Source organism: Xyrauchen texanus, chromosome 35 (assembly GCF_025860055.1).
Source record: "Xyrauchen texanus isolate HMW12.3.18 chromosome 35, RBS_HiC_50CHRs, whole genome shotgun sequence".
Classification (NCBI taxonomy): domain Eukaryota; kingdom Metazoa; phylum Chordata; class Actinopteri; order Cypriniformes; family Catostomidae; genus Xyrauchen; species Xyrauchen texanus.
In genome coordinates, this window is record NC_068310.1 from 18,827,997 (window position 1) to 18,855,573 (window position 27,577).

Genomic DNA, 27,577 nt, shown 5'->3' on the forward strand with positions numbered 1-27,577 from the left:
TTCCTTGTCAGTGTAAAAATACCGCGAGAAAGAGCGGTACACTGTAGCGATTCGTGCAAGTATGTTGAGATATCGCCCTCTACCGGCACTTCCCTTTCCTCCCGCTGTCTAAAGCAGTGGCTCTCAACGTTTTTGACGCCAAGCCAAATATTCGAAGTGGAAGTGTGCTGAGGCCCCCTAGTGGGTCCAGACCCCCTGGTTGAGAACCAGTATGTCTTTTAAAGATGGAAAGTTTACCCCAAGAGACTATTTAACAGAGACGGACCACTTCTGTTAAAATGAATGGGATAAATTGGAAACACCCAACCAAGAAGTTCTAACAGTCAATGGTTGTATAAAGGAAGTCCCGCCTTACAGCAGTGGCATAGCCAAGTGTACCCCCACCCAAATTAGACCTATGCCCACCCAGAATGTTAGGGATTATTCTTTAACTTCAAATATATATTTATGAAACAGTTTTTGAGAAATGCATACATTCTGATTTCTTTAAGTGTGAAACAACTGTTTGAATGCTAACCTCTGGTGTTGAGGGGGAAAAAAAAAAAAACAATGTTGGGCAAAAACGTAGCCAATCTATTTTTACTGAGGCCCACCCAAAAGTAATTTCCTGGCTACGCCCTTGCTTACAGGTAAAATAGCCGATCACCTTTTAGATACAGACATTGCCTGTTAATATCCTGAGAACGTGTATGCGGTTTAGCTATAAAATGTGATATATATATATATATATATATATATTTTTTTTTTTTTCGTCATCTGAGGTAAAGCAGCACACAATTTATGATACCAGTGTTTTCAGATTTTACTGCAACTGTTTTTGAGATTTGTGTGTTCCCCCATTCAAGTAGAAAGGAGCTGCACTGTCATGACTGGAAATAGCCTCCCGAAAGTGCTCCTAAAATGGGCGACAGTGGATTGACTTGCTAGGAAGACTTTGGTTTACCTTGTAGTATAATTGCTGTGTGAATCAATTTGAAGGGACTTTAAATAAGTCATTCCAAAATTAAAATTTTTCCTAAAGAAAATGAGGCCTATTTTATGTGGAAACTCTCCTCATTATTGCAATCAGTATAAATGTAATTCAATAGTACAAACATTACCATGATGTATACTAACAATTGTTCTTTACAATGTAAATATAGAAATCATGTAACGCATAATAGTTTTAAAAACTAGCCTTCATTTGATCTTTGATATATAGGCACATTATATTTTTCACAAAAACATTTTCCTAAAGATGGTTATTTTATATATTCTGCTTTTAGTGTAACAATAGGAAATATACATTTTAGATTTCAATATTCCCTTTGCAAATAGGATTTGCTCCCCCACAGAGCCCGGATCTCAACATTATTGATTCAGTCTGGGATTATGTGAAGAGACAGAGGCAATTGAGAGCAAATTTGGCAAGTTCTCAAAGAAGATTGGAACATCATAGCTGCAAACAACCAAGTAAAACTGTGTCCAGATGTACCTAGGAGAATTTGTGCTGTTTTGAAGGCAAATGCGGTCACACCAAATATTGATTTAGACTTTTTCTGTTTACATGACTTTGAATGACGTTAATTGAAAAATTAAAATTATTTATGCCATTATTTTTGAAGGCTCACAACACAAAATTTTCCACAAGTGCCTAAGACTTTTGGACAGTACTGTGTGTGTGTGTGTGTGTATATATATATATACACACACACACACACACACAGACACACACACACACTCATGATTTGGGATGCAAATTACAGTTTCCATGAGATTGATCTGGTGGAATGTGACTGAAATAAACACATACAGTAGTAATATTTAAGGTTGTTATACAAAAACCTTTTATTTATATTAACCATTTCTGTTTTATTCACATCAGCATTCTTACAATCAAACCCCCAGTTCCCGCTTACAATACAGTCCAATACGAAAACAGAAGGAATTGGGGAAACAAGACAATACACTAAAAACTTGAAAAACCAAAGTAGAGATGGTATATGTAATGCAGTACTGGGACTATTGCAGGTGCAACATGCATCTCAATCAAGCCATTACATTTCACGTATGCATTTCCACAGGATTTACCATAGTTTAAAACAAAAGAAAACCTATTTCCAAATCTGGATTGTCTGAGGAGAAAGAACAGGATATTGATTAATAGCCCAAGTGTGAAAGATCACCCCAAACAATCTGCCTTGTCCGCACACCACTTTGTTTACGACAGCACTTGCAAAAATGTTGCACATCACTTCCAGACTCTTACAGAGTAACACATGTGGTGACATTTCCATGAGATTATGAGAAAACAAAAACTAACAACATTCAAACAAACTCTTCTGTGCATCCTCAACATGTTGTTCGCACTCATTGATGGGTTTTCATGTGTAAATACAAGCAAGATAAACATTAGATTACAAACCTACCATGTGAAATTGTGAATGGCATAATTTTTAAAGGTTAAAATGATTACATATACATCTTAAAAAAAAAAAAAAGAAGGAAAAACCTTACAGGTCTGTGCATGAACAAGAACTCTCCTCTTTTGATGGTATTTTTAATTTGCACCTCCCAGTATATATGATTTATCTTTACCTTGAGCATCAATGCATTGTACGTAGTCTGAGCATACAGTCCATTTAATCTTCTAATTCCAAACAGAATTAGTGTTGTAAATGTAAGCTCAGCCTTATTCTTGTTCAAACTGCAAACAAAATAGAAAGTGCAACTTGAGCACTTTTGCCATGCTAGATCCAATAGTGACAGTAATGTCTTTATTTTCTTAATTTGTTTTTCCAACTGCCATTGGTAATCATTGTCATGGGCTTTAAGGTCAAACATTAATCCACCTCCTCCATGTTGCTGTAGGACGGGGCGGAGCATTCTCCAGAGTGTGCAAACATGTCAGACGTCTCTTCAGTGCTCAACTGAGGGGGTCCATATGGGTCCAGGTCTGTCCCAAACAGTGTCTGGCTAGAAGCCTGTAAAATAAACCACCATTATAAATGTAGAAACTCCTTCTGCATCCTCTATGAATAGAGTACATGAATGCCAACTCAAGAGATTAAAATAAAGGTATACAAGGCATCAGATAAAAACAGTTCAAGAAATCAACTAATACAATCACTTATTTCAGATAGAATGATCTTGATGTTTTATTTATTAGGAAAGCAGTACAGGCACCTTTACAGTTGAGCAGCATTTAGAATTTATTGCAGAGACCTTCAGTGCAGCATCATAAATAACATTAAAATGTTCGGTCACTTTATCCCATGAGGGAGTCAGAAGTTGAGAGGTTTAAGATCAACTGAGGCATTCACAGAAGCCAAATGTCTTCAGGCTTTGTAGTGTGGATGGCCTTGTGAACCATTATAGACCTTCAGCTTCCCTGATATTGGAAATGCCACATCCCCACAAACTCAGCAGCATTCCAGTCACAAGAACCACCATTCATCTTACAATGTGTAACGTGCAACTAAGCATTGGATTAATCGTGCAAACCATAGGAAAATGTCACGTATTATTGGGTAGAGAATTACAGAATGTGAAAACTGTAACTATTCAAACTGCGTCAAAAAAATCATGGACAACCAGCAAATTCTGATTACAATTCATAAAAAGAAAGGCATTTAGTGGTTAAATAGGAGTAAGCTTACATACAAAAATAAATAAATGTAAACAGGACAAAAATTCAAGACGCAAGAAAAAAAAAATGCTTAAAAAGTTGGCATGATTTCAAAGCGGATCTGAAGTAGCAAGGTTGACCTTAAAGTTTGACTCTACCACTCCATTTTTAAAATCAACAAGAATAATAATGTAGGGCAGGTATTGTGAAAAGTAGGTGTTCCATATGATTCCTATGAAATGTGATGGATTGTGCGCAATAAGACCAAGATTATAATGTTGAGTAAATGGGTCAATTTTGATTTCATTTTGACTTTAAATAGAGCTGACAATGTACATCTAAAGCCCCGTTCACACCGCAAGCAACACAGAGGGACAAAGCGACAGGATCCCGTTCATTTTCAATGAGAGCACAGCAACTTCCAGTGACACGTGCAACATTGACAGTTGGTAACAAGCTGTAGGCTTGGCGAGCGACAAGATAGTTGAGAAAAGAGAAACTTTATGGAAAAGACGAGCGACATTCTGGAGCGACTACCAATGAGAGTGAAGGCAGTGAATTTACATTTACATTTTACATTATGCATTTGGCAGACGCTTTTATCCAAAGCGACTTACAGTGCAATTATTACAGGGACAATCCCCCCGGAACAACCTGGAGTTAAGTGCCTTGCTCAAGGGCACAATGGTGGTGGCCGTGGGGTTCGAACCAACGACCTTCTGATTAACAGCCCTGTGCTTTAGCCACTACGCCACACGTAGTTATAAGATTTCACTTCTCTATTTCATTTGTCTGTAGCCATATGCATTGATATAATAAAACAGTGATGCATAAAAAACTTACCCGAAACTGTCGGCATTCAGAGCGAGTTTGATTCATATTTTAACAGAATGTTCATCTTTTTTAATGATATGCAAAGACGACTGCTGCAGGTTATGAAAAACACCCTCCCCTGCAGATTGGTTTCATTTTTAAAGACAATAGAACTTATTCCTTGTCATATTAGAATGACATTTTAGTTTTGCGGGCAGTATAATTTGTAATCAGCATTTCAAAAGCTACTATGGCCGTAGTGCAGTCCACTAACAACGTTAGAGTAACATCAGTAGGAACGCCCACTAGCGACTTCATAGTACAGCAAGTGACAATGTTGTTAGCAGTGTGAACGGGGCATAAGGGTATAAAGAGTGTTACAATGGCTAAGGAAGAGTAATTATCAGTTTCATCGAGTTGATGTTGCCATTAGGCTTTTTGAAAAATAATATAAATTGCATTTTGTTTCTGATCAGAAAGACTATGATTAGCAGATTTTAAGATTTGGGTTTTTAATCTCAGTTTTGATTTATTGATTGCTCATCCAGCTTCATAATTAAGAAATCTAAATGTCTGGCTAAAAACATAAGTTAAAATCCCTCTAATTGCTCCAACTAAAAACTAAACGTATATGTTACTTACTGTTACTATTAACCTACATAAAATAAAACAAAAAATGTTCGAGTATTTTTTTATTTTATTTGAAGCATACTCTTAAAACTTGCCACTACACAATGTTGAGGAGTTGATTTTAAAATAAAACAAACAGTAGAGAGCTTAGGTCTGCATAATGACAATCTACCAGGCTGTGTGGCTCTCAATCTTTACAGAAGCACACTCAATATGTACTGTAAAGGATTCATCTGATGTTAACATTAAAATGCAAAGTGCAAATAGGTTTCTGCTGAGCATTTACTAGTCACTGGGGACCTGTAGTTGCTGTCTAATGACTGCGAGGAGTAACTTAACCCCATTTGGGTCTGCACAACAAAGGATAGATGAGGTTGAAGAGCAACGCTATGAGTGCTGCTGTAGTGCCCAGGATGAAATATCTTAGATGGTCAGAGTAATCGGAGATAGCGTCTTGTCTGCGGCGTGCCAGCCCTCCCCTGCCAGCAGCTTCTCCCTCCAGCCTTGTCTTGGCTTTTCTTCCTCGCAGACTTGGGCGGAACAGGCTTCGAAAAGAGGCTTCTCTCTGCCCTATCTCATCCTCCTCCAGTTCCTGCCAGATCAGAGACGCCTGCGATTGGCGGAAACCTGTGTCAGCTTCTGGGAATGGGCCTTGCTTCAAAGAGCACCATTACACTGCAGAGCACCAAATCCTCACATCAATACAGCCAGTATCAGAGAGCTGACTGCTTAAATTTCATGCTCCAATCACACGCTATAGTGGATGGGCCCAAGATTAGCATGCAATATCAAGTGAACAAATGGATCTTATCCACAATATCAAAGCAAAATGTTCACACAAAATGTGACTCCCAGACATCACCAGTGTTTAAATGGGCATTAGCGGCAGATGATGATCTCATGAGGCTTCAAATATGTATCATTTAAACATTAACCAGTTTAAGAACCTTTGGCAGTTTTACAAAAAGTTCAGAGGACCAGGAAGGACACACTGCATAGGTCCTTTTGTGGTGCTGAACCCTCTAAAATTTCACTTATATTTCCCATGAGCAGCAGCAATGTCCTAATACTCATGATACCTAAGACTGTTTTACTGTGAAAGAAATCATGAAGAGTGAGCAAGTTTCACAAGTTTTCCCATGTGACATACATAATGGAATTACTGTGGGCTTTACTGCTCGCTTAAGATACAGTATCCATCTATAAATACAATATTAAAATACTGCTTTAAGCCCTAAACACTTCACAGGTTTATGTTCAAGTGAGCATTGTGACAATAGTGATGGAAATTTCCACAAGATCTTGCTGAAACCAAATTTGTACCTATTGAGAAGCTCATTCATTTAATCAAAAAGCAGTAATGAGATGCTAGCACAAACAAAGATGACTTCACAGATAGACTCTTGAATGCTCTGCGAGATGCTGCATTTCATCAATTATCATTACTCAAGTTCATTACTAGATATTGTTGAATATCTGAGACAATCTAATCTCTGCCTCTCATGAAACTTGTAATTAGAGTAAAATATAATGTATTAATGGAATAGTTCATCCAAAAGTGAAGATTCTCTCATCATTTACTCACCATTATGCAGTCTCAAACTCATTTGACTTACTTTCTTCAACTGAACACAATAGATATTTTGATTAATATGTGAGGTGTTTTTGGCCATACAATGCAAGTCAATGTATTCCAAAAAGGACATGAAGGCAGCATAAAGGTAATCCATACATGTTTAATCCATGTTTTACATTTCACGCATATGTCAAGTGCAAGGAAGAGAAATTAAGCTTCAAATCATGATTGCGATATTAAGATTTATAGAGAAGTGACATTTTGGTCTGTTCTTACACAAAACCGATCGTATTAAGACATGAATTAAACCACTCGAGTTGTATGGATTACCTTTGTGCTGCCTTAAGGTCCTTTTTGGACCTTGAAAGTGTTGGACCCAGGGCTTGATATTAACACCCGTTAAATGCTGGTAGAAATCCGCGCTGGCTGGTGTGGAGGCGAGGGCATGGTCAAGCATTCGTCTGGAAAGAGAGTAAGCGGTACGGGTTCTCACCTGAGATGAATTGCTGGTAAATGCTCGTTTCTGTGTTCACATTGAGAGACAGCGGAACAGCTAACAAGCTGTTTGTGTGTGTTGGACGATGCCGTTGTGAAAATGTACGTTTATGAAGCTATATCATTACGCATTGAAGTAAACACATTACTTTGTCAATAAAAGTGACATTCCTGAGTTGGAATCGCCGTCTCCTGCTTCCTCATTCCTTTGAACTTGTTACACTGGTGCCAAAAGCTGGGAAAACAAGAAAGAGGATCGTCGCTGCTGGAGTGTGTCTTCAGGTCCATGGCCAGCATCCACCAGGTCCTCATGGACCTACACACGGAGTAGCAGCAGCGTTTTGAGGCGCTCCTGCGGGCCCAGGAGAATGTCTGGCGGGTGCTGCGGAGCCTCGAACCCCAGGTAGGGAGCAGCCACCGCCTGACCGGGGAAGCCCAGATTGTGACAACAACTTCCAGTTGCCGACCACCTGGACTATGAATTATTGAAGAAGTCCATCCTGCAATGGGTCGGCAGCCCAGAAGAACACTGCCAGCGCTTCTGCTCCTCGATGCTGAGTGAGGTCAGGCGCGATTTGCCTTTGCTCAGCAGCTCCATGATGCCTGCCGGCAGTGGGTGCTGGTTAGGGAGAACAGTGTTGCCAACGATGTGATCAACATGGTGGTGCTGGAGCACTTAGTCTCCCGGCTGTTGAAAGGGATGGCCAAGTGGGTCCAGTACCACAAGCCAGCATTGCTGGACGAAGATGCCCAGCTGAGGGAAGGCCATCTGGTGGCGCATCTGGGAGCCGGCGTGCCCCACACCCTTACCCACTGTTGTCTCATCCCCAACTCTCTCTCCCCTCCTCCCCGTTCCGTTCCCCCAGAAACCGGCTCCCTGGTTTTGGGGGGTTTCCTGTACCACCAAACCCCATCTCTCCCCTCTTTTTATCACAGGTGAAGGAACCCGCTGCCACAGGTGTGGAAGGGAGGCTTGGTGTCTGCTAGAGTTGCGGGTAGCCGGATTATGGAGGTGGGGGCCTTGATCGGAGTCCCAGACACGCCACAGCCGGCCCCCGATCCAGCAAGAATGTACAGTTGATGTCAGAAGTTGGCATACATCTTAACCAAATACATTTAAACTCAGTTTATCACTATTCCTGACATTTAATTGTAGAAAACTTTCCCTATCTTAAGTCAGTTAGGATCACTACTTTATTTTAAGAATGTGAAATATCTGAACAATAGTAGAGAGAATTAATTATTTCAGCTTTTATTTCTTTCACCACATTCTCAGTGGGTCAGAAGTTTACATACACTTTTTCAGTATTTGTTAGCATTAACTTTATATTGTTAAACTTGTGTCAAACATTTTGGATAGCCTTCCACAATCTTCTTACAATAAGTTGCTGGAGTTTTGGCCCATTCCTCCAGACAGAACTGGCGTAACCGAGACAGGTTTGTTGGCTTTGTTGCTCGCATACACTTTTTCAGTTCTGCCCACAAATTGACTGAGGTCAGTGCTTGGGATGGCCACTCAAATACCTTGACTTTGTTGTCCTTAAGCCATTTTGCAACAACTTTGAAGGTATGATTGGGATCATTGTCCATTTGAAAGACCCATTTGCAGCTAAGCTTTAACTTCCTGGCTGATGTCTTGAGATGTTGCTTGATGAAGCAGTTGCTTCTTCCTTGCCGAGCAGCTTTTCAAGTTATGCCGATATAGGACTTGTTTTACTCTGGATATAGATACTCGTCTACCTGTTTCCTCCAGCTTCTTCACAAGGTTCTTTGCTGTTGTTCTGGGATTGATTTGCATTTTTCACACCAAACTACGTTTATCTCAAGGACACAGAATGCATCTCCTTCCTGAGTGGTATGATGGCTGCATGGTCCCATGGCGTTTATACTTGATTATTATTGTTTGTAAAGATGAACATCTTTATAAGTACCTTCAGGTGTTTGGAAATTGCTCCTAAGGATAAACCAGACTTGTGGAGGTCCACAATTTGTTTGAGGTCTTGGCTGATTTCTTTCAATTTTCCCATGATGTCAAGCAAAGAGGCACGGAGTTTGAAGGTAGGTCTTAAAATACATCCACAGGTACACCTCCTATCAGAAACTAATTGGCTAATTGTCTAAAGGCTTGACATAATTTTCTGGAATTTTCCAAGCTGCTTAAAGGCACTGTTAACGTAGTGCATGTGAACTTCTGACCAACTGGAAATGTGATATAGTCAACTATATCTCTGTCAATAAACAACTGTTGCAAAAATTGTGTCATGCACAAAATAGATGTTCTAAATGACTTGCCAAAACTATAGTTTACTAATATGAAATCTGTGGAGAGGTCAAAAAATAGTGTATGTAAACTTCTGACTTCAACTGTACCAGATCCCGGTTAATGTCAAGGGGTCTGCTCCATCTGCTCCACTTCAGGCTGACACAGAAGGAAGGGGAGGGAATTCCTGACAGAGGATTTACCTTTAAAGCAGTCACGAGGTGAAACCCTGAAGCACGCATTTGACCAAGTGATAGTGACTGATTGCCAATGTATTCAGCCAGGCATCACCCTCACATATCCATATTTTTCAGTTATGTTGTACAGTGGTTGTATAGTGTGATGCAGTACTCTACAGAAAAATGAAAATACAACCCAGTTGTTGGTACCAAAGAGCCATCGGGAAATGTTAGCCCGGGCATTCATGGGGACAATTGCCAGAGGTGTGGCATGCCGTGAATGTCAGTTGGTGATTCCGCCGGCCACTCCAAAAGCACCACTGCGCCCCTTTCCGTTGATCGAGGTCCCCATTGAACAAATTGGTATAGACCTCATCGGGCCATTAGAACGGACAGCACGCGGGCATCGCTTTGTGTTAGTGGATTACGCAACGCGATATCCAGAAGCAGTGCCTCTGTGCAACATCTCCGCACGTAGTATTGGAGGAACTCTTCAGAATTATCTCCCAAGTGGGGATTCCGAAAGATATCCTCATTGATCAGGACACTGCTTTTATGTCACATACACTACGCAAGCTGTACGAATTATTGGCGAATTATTGTACGAATGAGATTCGGACAAGTGTGTACCATCCCCAAATGGACGACTTGGTCGACGGGGGCCCAGATGGCTGTCTCGGATTTCCTCTACAGAAAGGAGGGTTCTTACTAGCCACTTTGGTGGGTGGCCACAGCCGAAGCAAATTTTATTGTATTCATCTCGCGTACAGCACTTTATAAGCAGTAAAATATGCTTCTAATATCCCCGTGCGTCTCTGAGGGGCGAAAGAGGTGTGTTTTGCGCAAACCGCGCCACACCGCAAAACAGGCGTGCTCCAGAGATTGCCAGTTCTGGAACAGCGCACAGCAAAACTTGCGTTATTCAGTTGGGTTTCACTTGATACCATGCTGGAAAATTTATTTTTCCATTCATGGAAAAAGGTGCAGTGATGAAAATGAATGGTGATTGAGTTGAATCTACCTAACATGTCCTTTTGTACTCCATGGAATTACTAATAGTCAAAGTTGTAGTTAAAGTGTTTAGGCTCTTAGTTTTCCAATTAACAAATACTACAGTTTATTTTTTTAGAAAGACTTTTTACATTAGCCTTAAAGTGAAGCCATCCCTGGTCTGACCTGTGCTTTTGGCCATATCATTACAAATGCCATTGTAAAATAATGTAAGAACAACGGTAAACTTTCATGATGTCAAGTAATTTAGAATGATTAAAGGATTTAAAAGGGGTTAAAATTTGGACTACCATAGACAAATGGACAAATTATTGACAAATTGTCCTCCTGTTCTATCCTACTCTTGTTCTAACTGGTCATGCAGCCTTCAGATTTTAGATGACTTTAATCATCAGGCAAAATGTCCAAACAAATGCATGCAGTTACAGTCTACAGTTACTTTTATCACGTTTTGTGGCATGTGGGATGTTGGCTAGTGTAAAATTGTTTATAGTGTGAAAACAGTGGCTGATCCACATCATATCTCCATCAAAAAGTGTAAAACTGTAATAGTGTGAAAACAGTGGTCGGTGAGCCAAAAAGTTAATGTCAAGCCCTGGTTGGACCCCCCTGACTTTCATTGTGTGGATATACACACATCATGTCTCCCCACAGAAGAAAAAAAATTATGAAAGAATTATTATTTTTGTATGAACTATTCCTTTGCAAGTTAATGATAGAGTATATAGCACCTCCACAAAAAAGACTAAACTCTTTTCCATTGAGCTGATGTGACACTAGAAGGTGCTGAGCTCACCTGACTGGCAGCGCCACCAGTTGCAGAAGAGCATTCGGCACCAAGGGGACCCAAGCGTGACAGTCTCTCTACTGGAGAGTTCCTGCGCCGGTAGAATAGCACATAAGCGTAACGTGTCACCACCTGACTTTCTTCCACTGTCGTCACTGTGCTGTCATCAAACAAACGCCAACCTGAGATGGCAAAAACACAGAGTCAGATAACAGAGCGGGTGAGGTGTTTGATTAATTGCTGTTGAGTTGGAAGAGCTCACACGTACCAACATCACTGCGCTGGCTGTTCTTGTCACTGGGAAGACGAGCGTAGGCTGTGTAATGTCCTCCAATCATTCCGCCATAGTGGTTAATCACAGCGTAGAGGTCATAGATGGGGGGCTGCTGGATGTCTTCCTTATGACCAATGCAGAACTTACTCAGGTCCAAGTTTCTGATGTGGACAGAAAAATTTATGAAATATGCTGTTGTGGCATCCTTAATTTTATTAAGCACAAAAACTTGATATATTCTTCACAGAGTAACTTGAGATGCTAAGTTTCTAAAGAAAGGTCCTAATGTCCGTTTTGTTCCTCTCACTGACTCAGCATTATAGATTTTCCCCATTTAATTTTTTGTTTAATGACTAGTCGGCTGTGGCTCAGGTGGTAGAGCGGGTTGTCCACTAATCGACTCCACATGCCGAAGTGTCCTTGGGCAAGACACTGAACCCCAAGTTGCTCCCAATGGCAGGTGTGTGAATGTCTGTGTGAATGGGTGAATGAGACGCAGTGTAAAGCGCTTTAAATACAACTACGGTTTAAAAAAAGTGCTATATAAGTGCAGACCATTTACCACTACTAGTCTTGATCAGATAAACTATGCTAAATAATCTACAATTAATCTTTAACAACCATACTAGCAACTATTCAGCAACATGACAAATGTCACTGTTGTTATCATGTTATCATTAATCTACGCTAAACTAAAGACAAACAAAGGTGATTAACAGAGTGCATGTGTGTAGGTGTGTATTTCAGTGTACCTGACAGGGAAATCGACCATATCATTAATCTTGTCCCTCCAGATAAAGCTCCTGAACGAGAAGCGTTTGAGCTGGATGATGAGCACGTTGGGTAGACGCCACAGCAGCAGCTGTTTAGAGGCTTCTCGGTGTTGCTGACACTTAGGACAGTACCTGAACCACACAAAGAGACAACACAATGGACCCAAAAACTACACCATATTACATTTACAGTATAAACAAAAACACGGTGTGTGTCCATACCATGCCTCCTCTGGGGCTAGCACCTCAGGTTTTGTGAAGAGGTTCAGGCACTGCTCTAAGGTGAAATGTCCTGCCCTGGCAGTCTCTGTTGCAGAGCCAGAATCCTCATCAAACTCCAGCTCTTTAGTTCGCACCAGCACATATTCTTTCAGCCTCTCGTTGTTCTTCCACACTAGCTCCAGTGTGCTGTCATCAGGCAGCTCCAGCACTGCATCACCTGTAGAAGGCACCACTCATATGTGATGTTGCTCAACCACAAGAATTATATCAAAGCTTCCTCTATGAAACTCAAAAGGGACCCCCAAAGGGACAGAGAGCTGACTGACCTTTGTCCTCAAGTTTTTTGTCTTCCTTTTGGTTTGAATCCAAAACCGAGATGTAGAATTGAGAGGCACTTCCACTTCCAGACCCAGATGGCTGCTGATACCCAGTCACGACAGCTACCAATGAAAACACAATAATGGATAATAATAAAACAGATTCTGACTGGATAAGACTTTGCCAAGTTGCCATGTAGTCAAGTTGCTAGGCAAACATAAACAGTCTACAGTTAGTCTAATGAATTATATTCCTTGGTAGAAGAATATTTTATTCCAATTACTACGGTTAATAAATTTAGCTATTTATTGAACATTGATATATTTAACAATTGCTGTTGCTGTAATGTTATGAAAGGCAATAATCCTCAAGAGGCAGTGCATTACAATGATTTTACCACAGGTTAGGGCTGCCTAACACCCCTTTACCTGCAATAAAATTACTGCGATGCACAGTGTGGTGGTAGGCTCGTGGTTGAGCGCCGGCTTCTAAATGGAGAGCGAGATCAGGAGTTGAGAACGGTAAGGATCATAACCTGGCAATGATTGTCTCCGGAATGGAATAGTCAGGGTCAATACAGGATAACTGTGGACATCACTATGAACACATCTCACCTTTGCCCTGTGACTAGCACCCAAAGACTCATTCTGAACCAGGCATTGATGGATGGATGTTTGGTTGCAACCCGAATCCACCAAAGCCTGGTATGTTCCCCCTTAATGCTCACAGGTATGCAGTACATTCCTGCTCAATTGGGGGTGGCCTGTGGAGCGTCAGGGAACCAAACCAATGTCCCTACCTCCATCAATAGGCATTGGTCCTGAAAAGAGGAGAGCAGAGAGGGATTTCAGGGCTCGCCGGATCCTGAATACACTGCCATATGGTCCTCTGCCAGCTGGATGGCCGTTTGGAGTGGTGGCACTGGACCCACTCCGCCATCCCTCTCGGAAGCCAAGCAATAAACTGCTCCAGTACCACCAGGTCGATCGCAGATCCAACGTCGCATTGCTCAGCCAGCAACCAACACTGGCAGGAGTCCTGGAGCTGTTGGGTAAAGGCAAACGGCTGGCCGTGCTCGTCCAGGTTCAACCAGTGGAAGCGTTGATGCCGTTGTTCTGGTGTCCAGCCGAAATGTTGCAGGATGGCTTTCTTGAGATTGGCATACACCAGGAGCTTCTCTGCTGACAACTGCTGCTCTGCGAATTGGGCCCCCCGGACAACTGTGCTGACATGCGGACTGCCAACTGGCTGCTTGGCCAACTGCATGACACCGCCATCCACTGTAGAAAAGACTCTGAATCATCCTGGAGGCCTATAATGACCAGGGGAACATGGGCCGGGGCGGTCGTGGGGTCCAGGTCACAGCAGCAGCCCCCTCCTGGGGTAGCAAGCTCTGGAGCACCTGCCAGTCCTCCGCTTGGGCATGGAGGAGCACAATGAACTGCTGCTCCAGCTCTGTGCACAGCTTGAGGAGGGCCTGATGCTGCGACTGGTGGATCCTGGCGAGGGTCTTAAACATTTCCTCAAGAGGTGAGGCCTCCATGACGGCGTTATTCATGGCGGCGTTATTCCTCCCGGGTTATAACTCCCCGGTTTCGGCACTAGGGTGAAGGATCTCTGTTCGTCGAGTGGCCGCGTGCATCTCTCTCCCTCTGGCATCCCCGGCTCTTCCCTCATCCCCCTCCCGCTGATTTGGCAACTCAGCACAGGGCACATATCCTCACAGCCCAGCCACACCCTCCTCATCGTCACACTCTTTCATTATCCAATTCAGGCTGGGGCGCCATCCGGACTGGCGTACACCCCCCCCCTACCAGGAGGGGAGACGCTGACCTTCTATCCATTCCGCCACCTGATAATCCTTCCCAACTCCAGTTAATCTGAGAGAGATGAGGTGAGGAGGACAGAGAAAGAGAGAGCGGGAGAGACAGAGAGAGGAGAGAAAATAAAACGCTCTTCTTTGGCAACCGCGTGCACATCACCCACCCAGTCTTCAGCCACTCCTCCGCCCCCTGCCGGATGGCAGCGGGTCCTCCATCCCCTGATGTACAGCAATGATGAGTTCTCCCGGACAGCGCAACCCTTCCTCCTTTCCCAGGTTTCGGCACCAGTGTAACAAAGTTTGTGATGGGGGCAAGGAGGAAGCAGGAGATGGTGAAATTCAACTCTCAAAGATAATTTATTTTACACTCAAACTCTATTTCAGTGGACGGTCAAAACAAGCTCTCTCTGGGTGTGTGTGCATAGGTAGCTCTCTCCTCACTAGCATCTAGCTTGCTCTTAAAACCCATCTCCACTCTTACTGCAATGACAAACAGATGTTAGAGACAATCATTGCCAGGTGATGATCCTTACCGTTCTCATCTCCTGATCTCACAATCCATTCACAAACCAGCACTCAACTACAGCCCCCACTACTACAAACAGCCTATCATGTATAATTGTTTTTATTAAATCTATTAAGTGTCTATTATAGCCCTAATATGCCTATATACTTTACAAGACTTCAGTTAAGACCTTTAGAAAATGTACCTTCTGGTTTAACAGTCTTTTCACATGATGTTTCTTTCTCCACCAAAGTATCATGGGAGCTGGTGGCAAGTTCACAGAAACCAGAATCACCGATGTGTGTGGAGAGAGTGTCCCCATCTTTTCTTGAGAGAGCGGACAAAGTCTCTGTTTGAGGGGTTATGACAGAGTCACCCTGCTGCAATAAGTTCTCTGTTTCTCCCACAGATGACAGCTCCTCCTCCAGCTCCTGACACTCAGAGACACTGCTCGCCATGGAGGACAGGTCAACACGGGTCAGGCTGGCCTCTGGGGACGTCCGACCAGACTGGAAAGGTGGCTGGAATACATTCACAGAGTACCTGCACACAGAAAGGGAGAGTTACACAATGATGATGTTGGTCTTTTTACATTATTTTCCTTTAAAATCAATATACCCCACTGATTGCCATACTAATAATGAGACAGAATATATGTATTATAAAAATAAAAAAAAACATGTCACCATGCAGGACAATTTATAATTAAAGAAATATTCCAGGTTCAATACAAGTTGAACTCAATCAAAAGCATTTGTGGCATAATGTTAATTACCACCAAAAATATTTTTTTCTTTAAAAAAAGCAAAGAAATCGTGGCTCCTAAGCAACCAAATTGGCACAGTTGCTAGGGAGGGTAGATTCACATGGGGTAACCTCATTGTCGTCGATATAATGTGGTTCTCGCTATAGGTGGGACACGTGGTGAGTTGTGCATGGATGCCACAGAGAATGGCGTGAAGCCTCCACACGTGCCATGTCTCCGCGGTAACATGCTCAACAAGCCACGTGATAAGATAATTGGATTGACGGTCTCAGACACAGAGGCAACTGAGATCCGTCCTCCACCACCAAGACTGAGGCGGGTCAATACGCCACCACGAGGACCTGGAGCGCATTGGAAATTGGGCATTCCAAATTGGGAAGTAAAGGGGAAAGGAAATAATAAATAAATAATAATTAAAACAAATTAAAAAAATCAGGAGAGGCACTTACAATGGAAGTGAATATGGGCAATTTTTGGGGGGGTTTAAAGGCAGAAATGTGAAGCTTATCATTTTACAGTCATTTTAGGGTTTGTTGACATTACATCGTCCCTACAGCATATCAAATACAGCACATTCAAATAAAAGTTAAAATATATTTTTTCTTTTAAATAACAAAAAATACTCCATATGTGTAAATAATTCTGAATCTCAAAGCTATACATTTATTATACCTAGAGTATTCTTCCAGAAGCTGTGTGAGACGGGTGTAAGTTAGCCTAGACTCAGGCACACTGATTAAAAATGGCAGTCCAATATTCTCTACATTGGTCCGGCACAAAGACTTGTGAGAGGCCCAGTGGTTCCTCTGGCAGACCCTGCAATTAGAAGAAAAAGATTCTACCAACTCAGCAAAGGCAAAGATTCCAACTAAAAACTATGCATGAGTATGCACAACACACACTTTGATGAAAAAAGGAAAACAGGGACTCACTGATTGCAGTAGCCCACACGGTAGCATCTTGTACAGCGCTTGAGCTTCTCTTCTTCTGAGGCAGGAGGCTTCATGCAGCCAGCACACTTTGTGATTGGTATGCTAGGAACCTGAGGTCTCTGAAGATCAAACGAATGACTCAATGTATCATACCACAGCAAGAAACAATGAAAACACTCTCGAAGTATAAGAGAAAAATTTCTAAATTTGATTTGAGAGCAAGACAAAAAATAGTATACCTGTTGGACCTTCAGAAGCACCACCCTCTCTTTGGCAAGATCTTTTGACAACACCTCAAAACAGAAGAGCAGGTCACTGGATGTGACAGTGTCTAAGGAGTGAGATGGTGAGAAGATCCTTTGGAATCTGCCCTTTCCCACCTGAGAGAAAAGATTGAGGAGAATACTCAATAGCAATCTTCAAGAACAACTTCATCTTCCTATAGCTGCTGACTAACATTAGTGACTTCTTTATCATTAGTATACACTAAAAACATGTTTGTTGTGCATGTCACAGACAAAGTCCCATGAAACATGGATCAAACATGGGCAAATGTAGGGTTCACAACTTAGTAGAGTCTTCATACCTCGGCCAATCTTAGGTTCTCTGGTTTGATCCTCACACTGCAAGATATCGAATCCAGTACTTCTGCTGTGCTCGAGTTCTCCTTACTTACACTGACCAAAAACTGCACAAGCAAAGGATTTATTTCATATATTAAAAGGATAGTTAACTTAAAAATGAACATTCTCTCATAGTTTACTCACCCTCATGCCATCCCAGATATGTATGACTTACTTTCTTCTGCAGAACACAAACAGAGATTTTTGGAATACAGGTGAAACTCGAAAAATTAGAATATCGTGCAAAAGTTCATTAATTTCAGTAATTCAACTTAAAAGGTGAAACTAATATATTATATAGACTCATTACAAGCAAAGTAAGATATTTCAAGCCTTTATTTGATATAATTTTTATGACTATGGCTTACAGCTTATGAAAACCCCAAATTCAGAATCTCAAAAAATTAGAATATTACATGAAATCAATAAAAAAAAAGGATTTTAAATACAGAAATGTCGGCCCTCTGAAAAGTATAATCATGCATATGTACTCAGTACTTGGTTTGGGCCCCTTTTGCATTAATTACTGCCTCAAAGCGGCGTGGCATGGATGCTATCAGCCTGTGGCACTGCTGAGGTGTTATGGAAGACCAAGATGCTTCAATAGCGGCCTTCAGCTCTTCTGCATTGTTTGGTCTCATGTCTCTCATCTTTCTCTTGGCAATGCCCCATAGATTCTCTATGGGGTTCAGGTCAGGCGAGTTTGCTGGCCAATCAAGCACAGTAATACCATGGTCATTGAACCAGGTTTTGGTACTTTTGGCAGTGTGGGCAGGTGCCAAGTCCTACTGGAAAATGAAGTCAGCATCTCCATAAAGCTTGTCTGCTGAAGGAAGCATGAAGTGCTCTAAAATGTCCCGGTAGACGGCTGCGTTGACTCTGGACTTAATAAAGCACAGTGGACCAACACAAGCCGATGACATGGCTCCCCAAACCAACACAGACTGTGGAAACTTCACACTGGACTTCAAGCATCTTGGATTGTGTGCCTCTCCATTCTTCCTCCAGACTGTGGGACCTTGGTTTCCAAATGAGATGCAAAATTTGCTCTCATCAGAAAAGAGGACTTTGGACCACTGAGCAACAGACCGGTTCTTTTTTCTTTAGCCCAGGTAAGGCGTTTGACATTTGAAGCCCATGTCCAGGACCCGTCTGTGTGTGGTGGCTCTTGATGCAGTAACTCCAGCCTCAGTCCACTCCTTGTGAAGCTCCCCCACACATTTGAATGGCCTTTTCCTGACAATCCTCTCCAGGCTATGGTCATCCCTGCTGCTTGTGCACCTTTTTCTTCCACACTTTTCCCTTCCACTTACAGTGAGGAAAATAAGTATTTGAACACCCTGCTATTTTGCAAGTTCTCCCACTTAGAAATCATGGAGGGGTCTGAAATTGTCATCGTAGGTGCATGTCCACTGTGAGAGACAAAATCTAAAAAAACTATTTTAAAACTTTTTTAACTATTTATTTGTATGATACAGCTGCAAATAAGTATTTGAACACCTGAGAAAATCAATGTTAATATTTGGTACAGTAGCCTTTGTTTGCAATTAAACGTTTCCTGTAGATTTTCAACAGGTTTGCACACACTGCAGGAGGGATTTTGGCCCACTCCTCCACACAGATCTTCTCTAGATCAGTCAGGTTTCTGGGCTGTCGCTGAGAAACATGGAGTTTGAGCTCCCTCCAAAGATTCTCTATTGGGTTTAGGTCTGGAGACTGGCTAGGCCACGCCAGAACCTTGATATGCTTCTTACAGAGCCACTCCTTGGTTATCCTGGCTGTGTGCTTCGGGTCATTGTCATGTTGGAAGAACCAGCCTCGACCCATCTTCAATGCTCTAACTGAGGGAAGGAGGTTGTTCCCCAAAATCTCGCAATACATGGCCCCTGTCATCCTCTCCTTAATACAGTGCAGTTGCCCTGTCCCATGTGCAGAAAAACACCCCCAAAGCATGATGCTACCACCCCCATGCTTCACAGTAGGGATGGTGTTCTTGGGATGGTACTCATCATTCTTCTTCCTCCAAACACGGTTAGTGGAATTATGACCAAAAGTTATATTTTGGTCTCATCTGACCACATGACTTTCTCCCATGACTCCTCTGGATCATCCAAATGGTCATTGGCAAACTTAAGACGGGCCTTGACATGTGCTGGTTTAAGCAGGGGAACTTTCCGTGCCATGCATGATTTCAAACCATGACGTCTTCGTGTATTACCAACAGTAACCTTGGAAACGGTGGTCCCAGCTCTTTTCAGGTCATTGACCAGCTCCTCCCGTGTAGTTCTGGGCTGATTTCTCACCTTTCTTAGGATCATTGAGACCCCACGAGGTGAGATCTTGCATGGAGCCCCAGTCCGAGGGAGATTGACAGTCATGTTTAGCTTCTTCCATTTTCTAATGATTGCTCCAACAGTGGACCTTTTTTCACCAAGCTGCTTGGCAATTTCCCCGTAGCCCTTTCCAGCCTTGTGGAGGTGTACAATTTTGTCTCTAGTGTCTTTGGACAGCTCTTTGGTCTTGGCCATGTTAGTAGTTGGATTCTTACTGATTGTATGGGGTGGACAGGTGTCTTTATGCAGCTAACGACCTCAAACAGGTGCATCTAATTTAGGATAATAAATGGAGTGGAGGTGGACATTTTAAAGGCAGACTAACAGGTCTTTGAGGGTCAGAATTCTAGCTGATAGACAGGTGTTCAAATACGTATTTGCAGCTGTATCATACAAATAAATAGTTAAAGAATCATACATTGTGATTTCTGGATTTTTTTTTTTAGATTATGTCTCTTCACAGTGGACATGCACCTACGATGACAATTTCAGACCCCTCCATGATTTCCAAGTGGGAGAACTTGCAAAATAGCAGGGTGTTCAAATACTTATTTTCCTCACTGTAACTTTCTATTAATGTGCTTTGATACAGCACTTTGAGAACATCCAACTTCTTTTGCAATTACCTTTTGAGGCTTTCCCTCCTTGTGGAGGGTGTCAATGATGGTTTTCTGCACAACTGTCAGGTCAGCAGTCTTCCCCATGATTGTGAATTCAACTGAACCAGACTGAGAGACCATTTAAAGGCTCAGGAACCCTTTGCAGGTGTTTAGCTGATTAGATTGTGACACTTTGAGCCTACAATACTGAACCTTTTCACAATATTCTAATTTTCTGAGATTCTGAATTTGGGGTTTGCATAAGCTGTAAGCCATAATCATCAAAATTATATCAAATAAAGGCTTGAAATATCTTACTTTGCTTGTAATGAGTCTATATAATATATTAGTTTCACCTTTTAAGTTGAATTACTGAAATTAATGAACTTTTGCACGATATTCTAATTTTTCGAGTTTCACCTGTATTTCAGCTCTGTTGGTCCTCACAATTCAAGTGAATGGTGACCAACATTTTTAAGCTATAAAAAGGCAGCAGCATAATCCACAAGACTCCAGTAGTTAAATCCATTTTTTCAGAAGTGATATGAACTGCAGCCAGCAACCTGTTGCTCATGCACACACTCCATAGGGACGCAAGCGAGCAATCATCAGCCAAAACAATGACGTAACGTACAAAGAGACTGAACGTGATCCACCAGCATCATGCTGACAGATGAGGTAGCATAATTAAAATGACACAGTTATGGCTGTTTTACTACAAACTTTGAGACTAAATTAAAACTACTTATCAGCTAACATAGCATACTTCTACACAAGACAGTTTACTGTTGCAATGCACTGTTATGTTGCACTATTGTATGTCATGTGTTGTACTAAGATCAAGAAACCAGAACCAGAAATGTATCCTGTATACCTGACTTTTAGTATAAAGAGAAGATCTTTGAAATTATTTGAAAGTTTTGAAAGTCATCGTTAGCAGGCAAGATCAAGTTAGCTAAAATTACAGATCAATCCTTATGGCACTATATTTCACATGCTTTGCAGTTATGTAAGCTGACCTGTCCAATAAGAAGAATGCAAATTCAGGGTCAGTTTTGATCTGTGTTGTGCTGGAAGCTGGACGTTTGCTGGATTCCATCTCTAAGATAACTATACCTAGTTTTGCAGTGTTGTTGTTGCTGTTGAAAAGTGGAAGAGAAGTTATTACGGTCTGAGGCAAGGCTCTCGAGAGCATGCATAAACGTCACGTCCTTTGGATAAAGGCAAAAGCGACCCACTCCCTTCGCATGAAAATTAGTCAACAGGCTTCAATAGGCAAACTAGGAAGTCCAGGAAGGGCTTGTTTTTAAAATTGCATTACAAGCAGTTCACACATTGGCAAAAAAAAAAAAAAAAAGGGTGAATATTACATTAACATTTTTACACATTGGACCTTTAAGTCCTTTTTTACTATAAATTCTCCTCCCTGCCCAGTAGGTGGCGATATGCACAAAGAACGTGAATCATCAAAAACAAAAGAATGTGAAGTGAATGTGGAGATTTATTGGACTTAAAGTGTACCCATTTTGTTTTTTTAAACGTGCCTAATTTTGTTTTAAAGGTCTCATACAATAGATTTACATGCATCCAAGGTCAAAAAACACTTTAATTTGTTCATAATTTAAATTGCAGAATTACCTATTTTTTCACCAGTGTCAAAAACGTCTCTTTCATTGATCCATTCTAAAGGATTCATTCCAAACTCCTCCTCTCAGAAAGCCTACTTTACTCTGATTGGTCAATATCCCAGTCTGTTGTGATTGGTCTACCGCTTAAAAGCGTGTGTAGGAAAGGAAATGGCCACTACTAGTGTTGTCAAAAATACCGGTACTGGGGTAAAAATTATTTACGATACCAGAATTTCTGAAGGTACCGGGGTACCGAGTACCGGGTCTATCCAGTATCCATGCAGAGGCGGGAACTTTCGAACGCTCACAACAAGCAAAGTTGCTGCGGAGCCTCAACTGAATCATGTCGAAATGAAAAGTGGAAAAAGCCAGGTAATTTGAGGCTGATGAAAAAGGAAACATCACAGATCAGCAAAAACCTGTTTGTAAACGCTGCTTTTGCAATTTTCTGACGATAGGAGAGAACACATCAAACTTAATAAAGACAGACACCCAGATTTATTCAAGCAAATAAAGCAGGTGAGTTTAAAAGCATATTATAATTTGCATTAGGGCTGAAACGTTTAGTCGACATTATCGAAAATAAAAAATTATGAGAAAAATGCTCGTTGTGGAATAGCCGTTTGATCTCATTTAACGTAACATGAAATCACATTAAACTGTAACGATATCGCGTGAGAGCAGCAATTCACACCTAATGGAGGAAGAATTACACAGATCAGTCCAGATGCACTCGAAACTTTCACAGTTTATTTTATGTAGATCCCAAAGTATTAGGGAATGATTTAAAAAAAAAAAAGTACATTCAAAAGCATGTACCGTTGTGGAATAAGCGGAGGCGGAGCTCTTTAAAGGAAACATCCCGGCATAACATCTAAAATTCAGTAAAATTGCTTTATTAAAGTTCAAATAATACAGCAGCAGGTCATGTTAATAACTATAAACTCAGAAACTGGCATTTCTCTGTGTGGTCGGTGCCTCTTCTATGAGTTGCACGAATGTCCCGATCTCAGGGGGAGAGATTGAAACTGTACCCGGCTGAGAGAGACTCTGCCTCGGTTGCTCCTCCATCGAGCACGCACGCTAAATGCAGCTACATTAGAATGCGGTTGCTCGCGACTTAATCATAATATCTATCTATATATGTCACTATGCATTTCTTATCATGAAGCTTTATTAATAAGAGAGCACTTTGCACATTAGTTTGTAAATTGTTTTTTATTAATTCTATTGTATGCTTGTTTATTTAGGCTTTTCTTTAGTACTTGGTAAAAACTTAAATTAAAAGTTGCAAAAGTTGAAGCAAATCTTATATAAGTGTTCAAAAAGCATACATTGTTCAGTTTTGTTATAATTAAAAAATTATATATTTAAATGAAAGTGTTGCTCAATGGCATATTTCTGTTCTTAGTTCTGCTGCTAAAGTTTTGTAGACTTTGTTAATAAAAGAGTGTTGTTTAGTAACCTGTATTTGCTTTGGTTCCGAAAATGGTATCGAGTACCGTGAAATTTCACATATCAGAGTTTCAGCTCTGTCAGAAAAAAATTCTGTTTTACCATACCAATTTGAGCCAGAGTCCGATAGTGATACATTAGATCAACCCGAACCACGATGCATGACGCAAACAGGATGTTTCTCAGTGGTAAGTTTACATGTAGTTTGACAATAACGTGAGTTAGCTGGTTAGCAGAGGCTAAAATCTGACAGGCTAACCGCGCGCACATTCTGTACATGTAAACAGATCAGAGGCGGGTTTTTTGTTACCAAATTACATAGGTTAGTACAGGAAGTAAGTATGGAATTACTAAAGACTCGTTTCAGGTGTTCAGAATCTTTTCTTTTTTTTGGGTGTCAATAACAAATTTTTTTGAAACTTTGCAGAATTTTTTTTACATTCACAAACAGCTATATAACACACACCATGAAAGGTAATATTTGAAAAAACAAAAGTGCTCTTTAAATATTTATCTGTTTTTAACCACTGGAGTTGTCTGGATTACTTTAATGCTTCCTTTATGTGCTTTTGAAGTTTAAAGTTTTTGGCACCCATTCACTTGCATTGTGAGGACCTACAGAGCGGAGATTCTAAAAATTATTCTTTGTGTTCAGCAGAAGAAAGAAAGTCATACACATCTGGGATAACATGAGTAAGGTAGGGGAGTAAATAAAGTGTATTTTCATTTTTGGGTGAACTATTCTTTAACATTTCCATCAAAAAAGCTGAAAAGACGGAGCCTGTTGTGCACAAGCTAAAAAAAAATATTTGTGTTGTTTTTACCTTGATTGGTTTCTTGTGACACTCTTTAGTGAAATAGAAAACAGTCAGCACCTTCTGTTTTTGAGGAAGGGGGACAGGCAAGTACAGGAAGGGGTCAAAGGTTATGGAAACCTTAAAAAACAAAGATTAAATAACAGGTCAGTTAACTCCCATACTGAACACTATCACAATCAAATCATCAGTAATAAACTTTTCATGACACACACTCTAGGGTCCATTTGGGTCAACTATGCTTCTCATCACTGAAAAAGACATGTCTTACCTTAGAGCAAACTGGACACACAAGCTTTGATTTGTACTGGCCCTGAAAAAGGTCCACAATGAAGGAGTCATTCCTCATTTTATGCCTCTGCCATGCCTCTTCTGCAACAACCTGTAAAACCATAAACAATGTTCATGAGTGGAATGAACAAAATATGAAAATGTAATAAATGCTTATTACTCTGTAATAGACATGTCCCAAAATCTCAGTATGCAGTCCATTTTAAAATACAGAAATTAACTTGAAAACCCATCACATATTATTATGTCTAGCTATTTTGTAGCAATGAGCTCACTTCATTCTGACGGCCATCTGAGTCAACTGTCTCTGTGTAAGGCTTTATCTGGATGCGGTTTAAGTCCTCATGAAGCCCATCAAGCAGGAAAGCCATGAACTCTTGAGCATCATGCTGGGCATAGCCTGTAAACTGACTGGCTTTACTGGCAACTATAGCCTGAAAAATAAAACGAGAGCCAGTCATCATGGCTTATTAGCATAATTACAAATATGGTTAACTAAAAGATATGGTTTGTTGTATGTAGTTGCTGCACTGATACCTTTAATTTGGAGGGTTGAAAGGCATGGTAAGTACCCTTCCACAGGGCTCGAAGCAGAACAGCGAATCCAATGGCCAGCCGACCACCCGTACCAAGTGGATTATTACAATTAATCTCTGACTCAAATGCTCGGTCTGAAAACAAAAGAAACAAATTGAGATGACCCATTCTCTATTCTCAGTTAAATGATTCAAAGAACGCATTGAGTGATAAGTGATCAAGTCTGTTAGAAAAATGAAAAAGAGGGTATGAGAATTACACTGTATCCTCCCAACCAGGCAAAACGCAACAAGCAGTAAAAGATCTCTCTTCCATGTAAACATGAGTTTTTGTCCAACCCAGCCACGGCAACGAAGGACGGGACATTTTGACCGTCACTTGGTATCCATTTCTGCACATATCCCCCTAAGCAACCTTGCCCATAGTTACATTTCATTGATCAAAAATCCCACTCCATATAGCTGTATATCAAACATGAAATCTGTTCTGATTGGCTGCAGCGTCACACTGCATTTTCACTTTCAGAGTGGACAGGTAAATTACATGTCACTGGAAACTTGTCACATCATGCAAACTTATAAAACAAAGAAAAAAAGTAGCAATTCTCATCAATGCAAAGCCACTGACCGTGGAAGTAATCCCTGAGCTCCCGTGTGTTGGAGAGAGACTGTATCACGCTGTTCATAAAGCAGGTGTTTCCCAGATTAACCAATCCAGTGAAGCCAGGGAGACACACCTTCTTCTCCTCCACTTCTTCAGCTCTCTCGCTGCATGCAAGAGGAGTGTGAGTCATGGGCTGCACCATACAGGTCGGCTTGGGCTGTGGACATATGAAGAGAAGTAATAAAAACTAATGGACCAAAGACCATTTAGGTGAACATGCAAACACTTGATCACTACACACAGCATTAATAAGATGGTGACCTCCACTATTCTAGTACCGTGGCAACAGTTGGTTCCTGTTTAAGGGGCATGTGGTCGGGGACCATGTGAGGGGCCACGGCATTCAGGCCTGTGTCTCCTGGAGCTCGAGGGGGTTTGGCTTTCTCCTCTCCCACCCGAGGTTCTTCTTTAGCAGGAAGTGCATGCTGGCTGATTCCTGGCTGACTCTTTTCATGTAAGGTAGGGCTGGAGGGCACAGCAACCTTGGCGCCCCCCACTGCACCTTAAGCAGAGGACAATAGAGCTTGTGGTTAGCAGCTAAATTCAGGGCTACAGATGAAATCTGACACTTGAAAGATTCATCCCACCAAACTGACTTCTCAGCAAAACAGATGTTTGATATATATATATATATATACATACATACACACACACACACAGACACAATTGCAATCAAAATGATTCAACCCCCCAACTCCCAGAATTTTTAAACATTACATCAAATGAGTTGAGTGACATTCAGTCATAATGCGAGCATATAACCTAATATTTCTAAATAGCAGTATTTACAAAAAAATAAAGCCATGTCATAAATATTCATCCCCTATTGCATGTAGCTGTTTGTTAAATATGTAAGGCTACATAAGTATGGTTTTAAAAGACAATTAAGCCCTCACTCTACAATGGCACTTATTTAAGTTTAGTGTCGTAAAGCAAAAATGTATTTCTTTGCAAAAAATACAATAAAATGAGCTGTCACAAAAGCTAATAGGAGTTTATTTCATTGCACAAGATTTCCAAGGCAATTCAATTTCCAATAGACAAAGTTGGAAGCACCATTCATACATTTTTAAAACATGGTACTGCAGCAACCTTCTTGGGTGTGGAAGAAAGAAATTCACTAAGGGAAATGTTGACTTGAATATACAGGAAGGAATTTGCAAAGAACTGTGAAGTCCTGGGAGAATATTTTATGGACTTATGTCACTAAACTGAAAATGAGCTTTAGACCCATGGGTCAGCAGTATGTCTGGAGTAAGAAAGGCAAGGTGAGGACAAGAACGACACCATCCCCACAGTCAAGCATGAAGGTGGATCAGTCTGGGGTGTTATGCTGCTGCAGGAAATGGCTATCCTGACAGTGCGACTGGCGCCATGGAGTTTTTCAGGTATCAGGCCATTTTGCCAAAGAATGTGATGCCTTCAGTATGTAAATGGATCACTAGATTTTCCAGCAAGACAACTACAACAAGTTGTCCAAAATTTGGTTCAGGGATGGATCCTGGAATCTCCTTGAATGGCCCTCATTAAATCATTGATTTAATGATTTTAATCATTAAAATCCCATTGAAAATATTTTTTGGGATTTGAAGGAAGCAGTGGCAGTACAGAAACCAAAGAATGTTAATGAGCTGGAAGCCTTTGAGAAATGTGTAAAGATTCC

The 27,577-nt window shown here is 41.2% G+C and overlaps 1 protein-coding gene across 5 annotated transcripts in view; it reads right to left on the reverse strand.

Moving 5' to 3' along the window:
• Positions 1-1,823: 1,823 nt before the first annotated feature.
• The window catches only part of LOC127628673 (ubiquitin carboxyl-terminal hydrolase 19-like), a 44,785-nt gene continuing 19,031 nt past the window's right edge, over positions 1,824-27,577 (reverse strand). For 4 of the 5 annotated variants that reach the window (XM_052105459.1, XM_052105460.1, XM_052105457.1 and 1 more), the window contains 17 exons: positions 26,193-26,416; positions 25,879-26,071; positions 25,252-25,385; positions 24,990-25,148; positions 24,695-24,805; positions 24,433-24,543; positions 17,557-17,658; positions 17,210-17,350; positions 16,971-17,089; positions 16,711-16,854; positions 15,478-15,815; positions 12,954-13,067; positions 12,628-12,844; positions 12,385-12,537; positions 11,627-11,793; positions 11,368-11,540; positions 1,824-2,963 (listed from right to left, as the gene is read on the reverse strand). In XM_052105459.1, coding sequence (XP_051961419.1) covers positions 2,823-2,963; positions 11,368-11,540; positions 11,627-11,793; positions 12,385-12,537; positions 12,628-12,844; positions 12,954-13,067; positions 15,478-15,815; positions 16,711-16,854; positions 16,971-17,089; positions 17,210-17,350; positions 17,557-17,658; positions 24,433-24,543; positions 24,695-24,805; positions 24,990-25,148; positions 25,252-25,385; positions 25,879-26,071; positions 26,193-26,416 — 2,741 coding nt within the window. In that variant the 3' untranslated portion in view covers positions 1,824-2,822. The remainder of the gene's footprint in view (positions 2,964-11,367; positions 11,541-11,626; positions 11,794-12,384; positions 12,538-12,627; positions 12,845-12,953; positions 13,068-15,477; positions 15,816-16,710; positions 16,855-16,970; positions 17,090-17,209; positions 17,351-17,556; positions 17,659-24,432; positions 24,544-24,694; positions 24,806-24,989; positions 25,149-25,251; positions 25,386-25,878; positions 26,072-26,192; positions 26,417-27,577) is intronic. The other variant, XM_052105461.1, reaches the window with a different exon arrangement.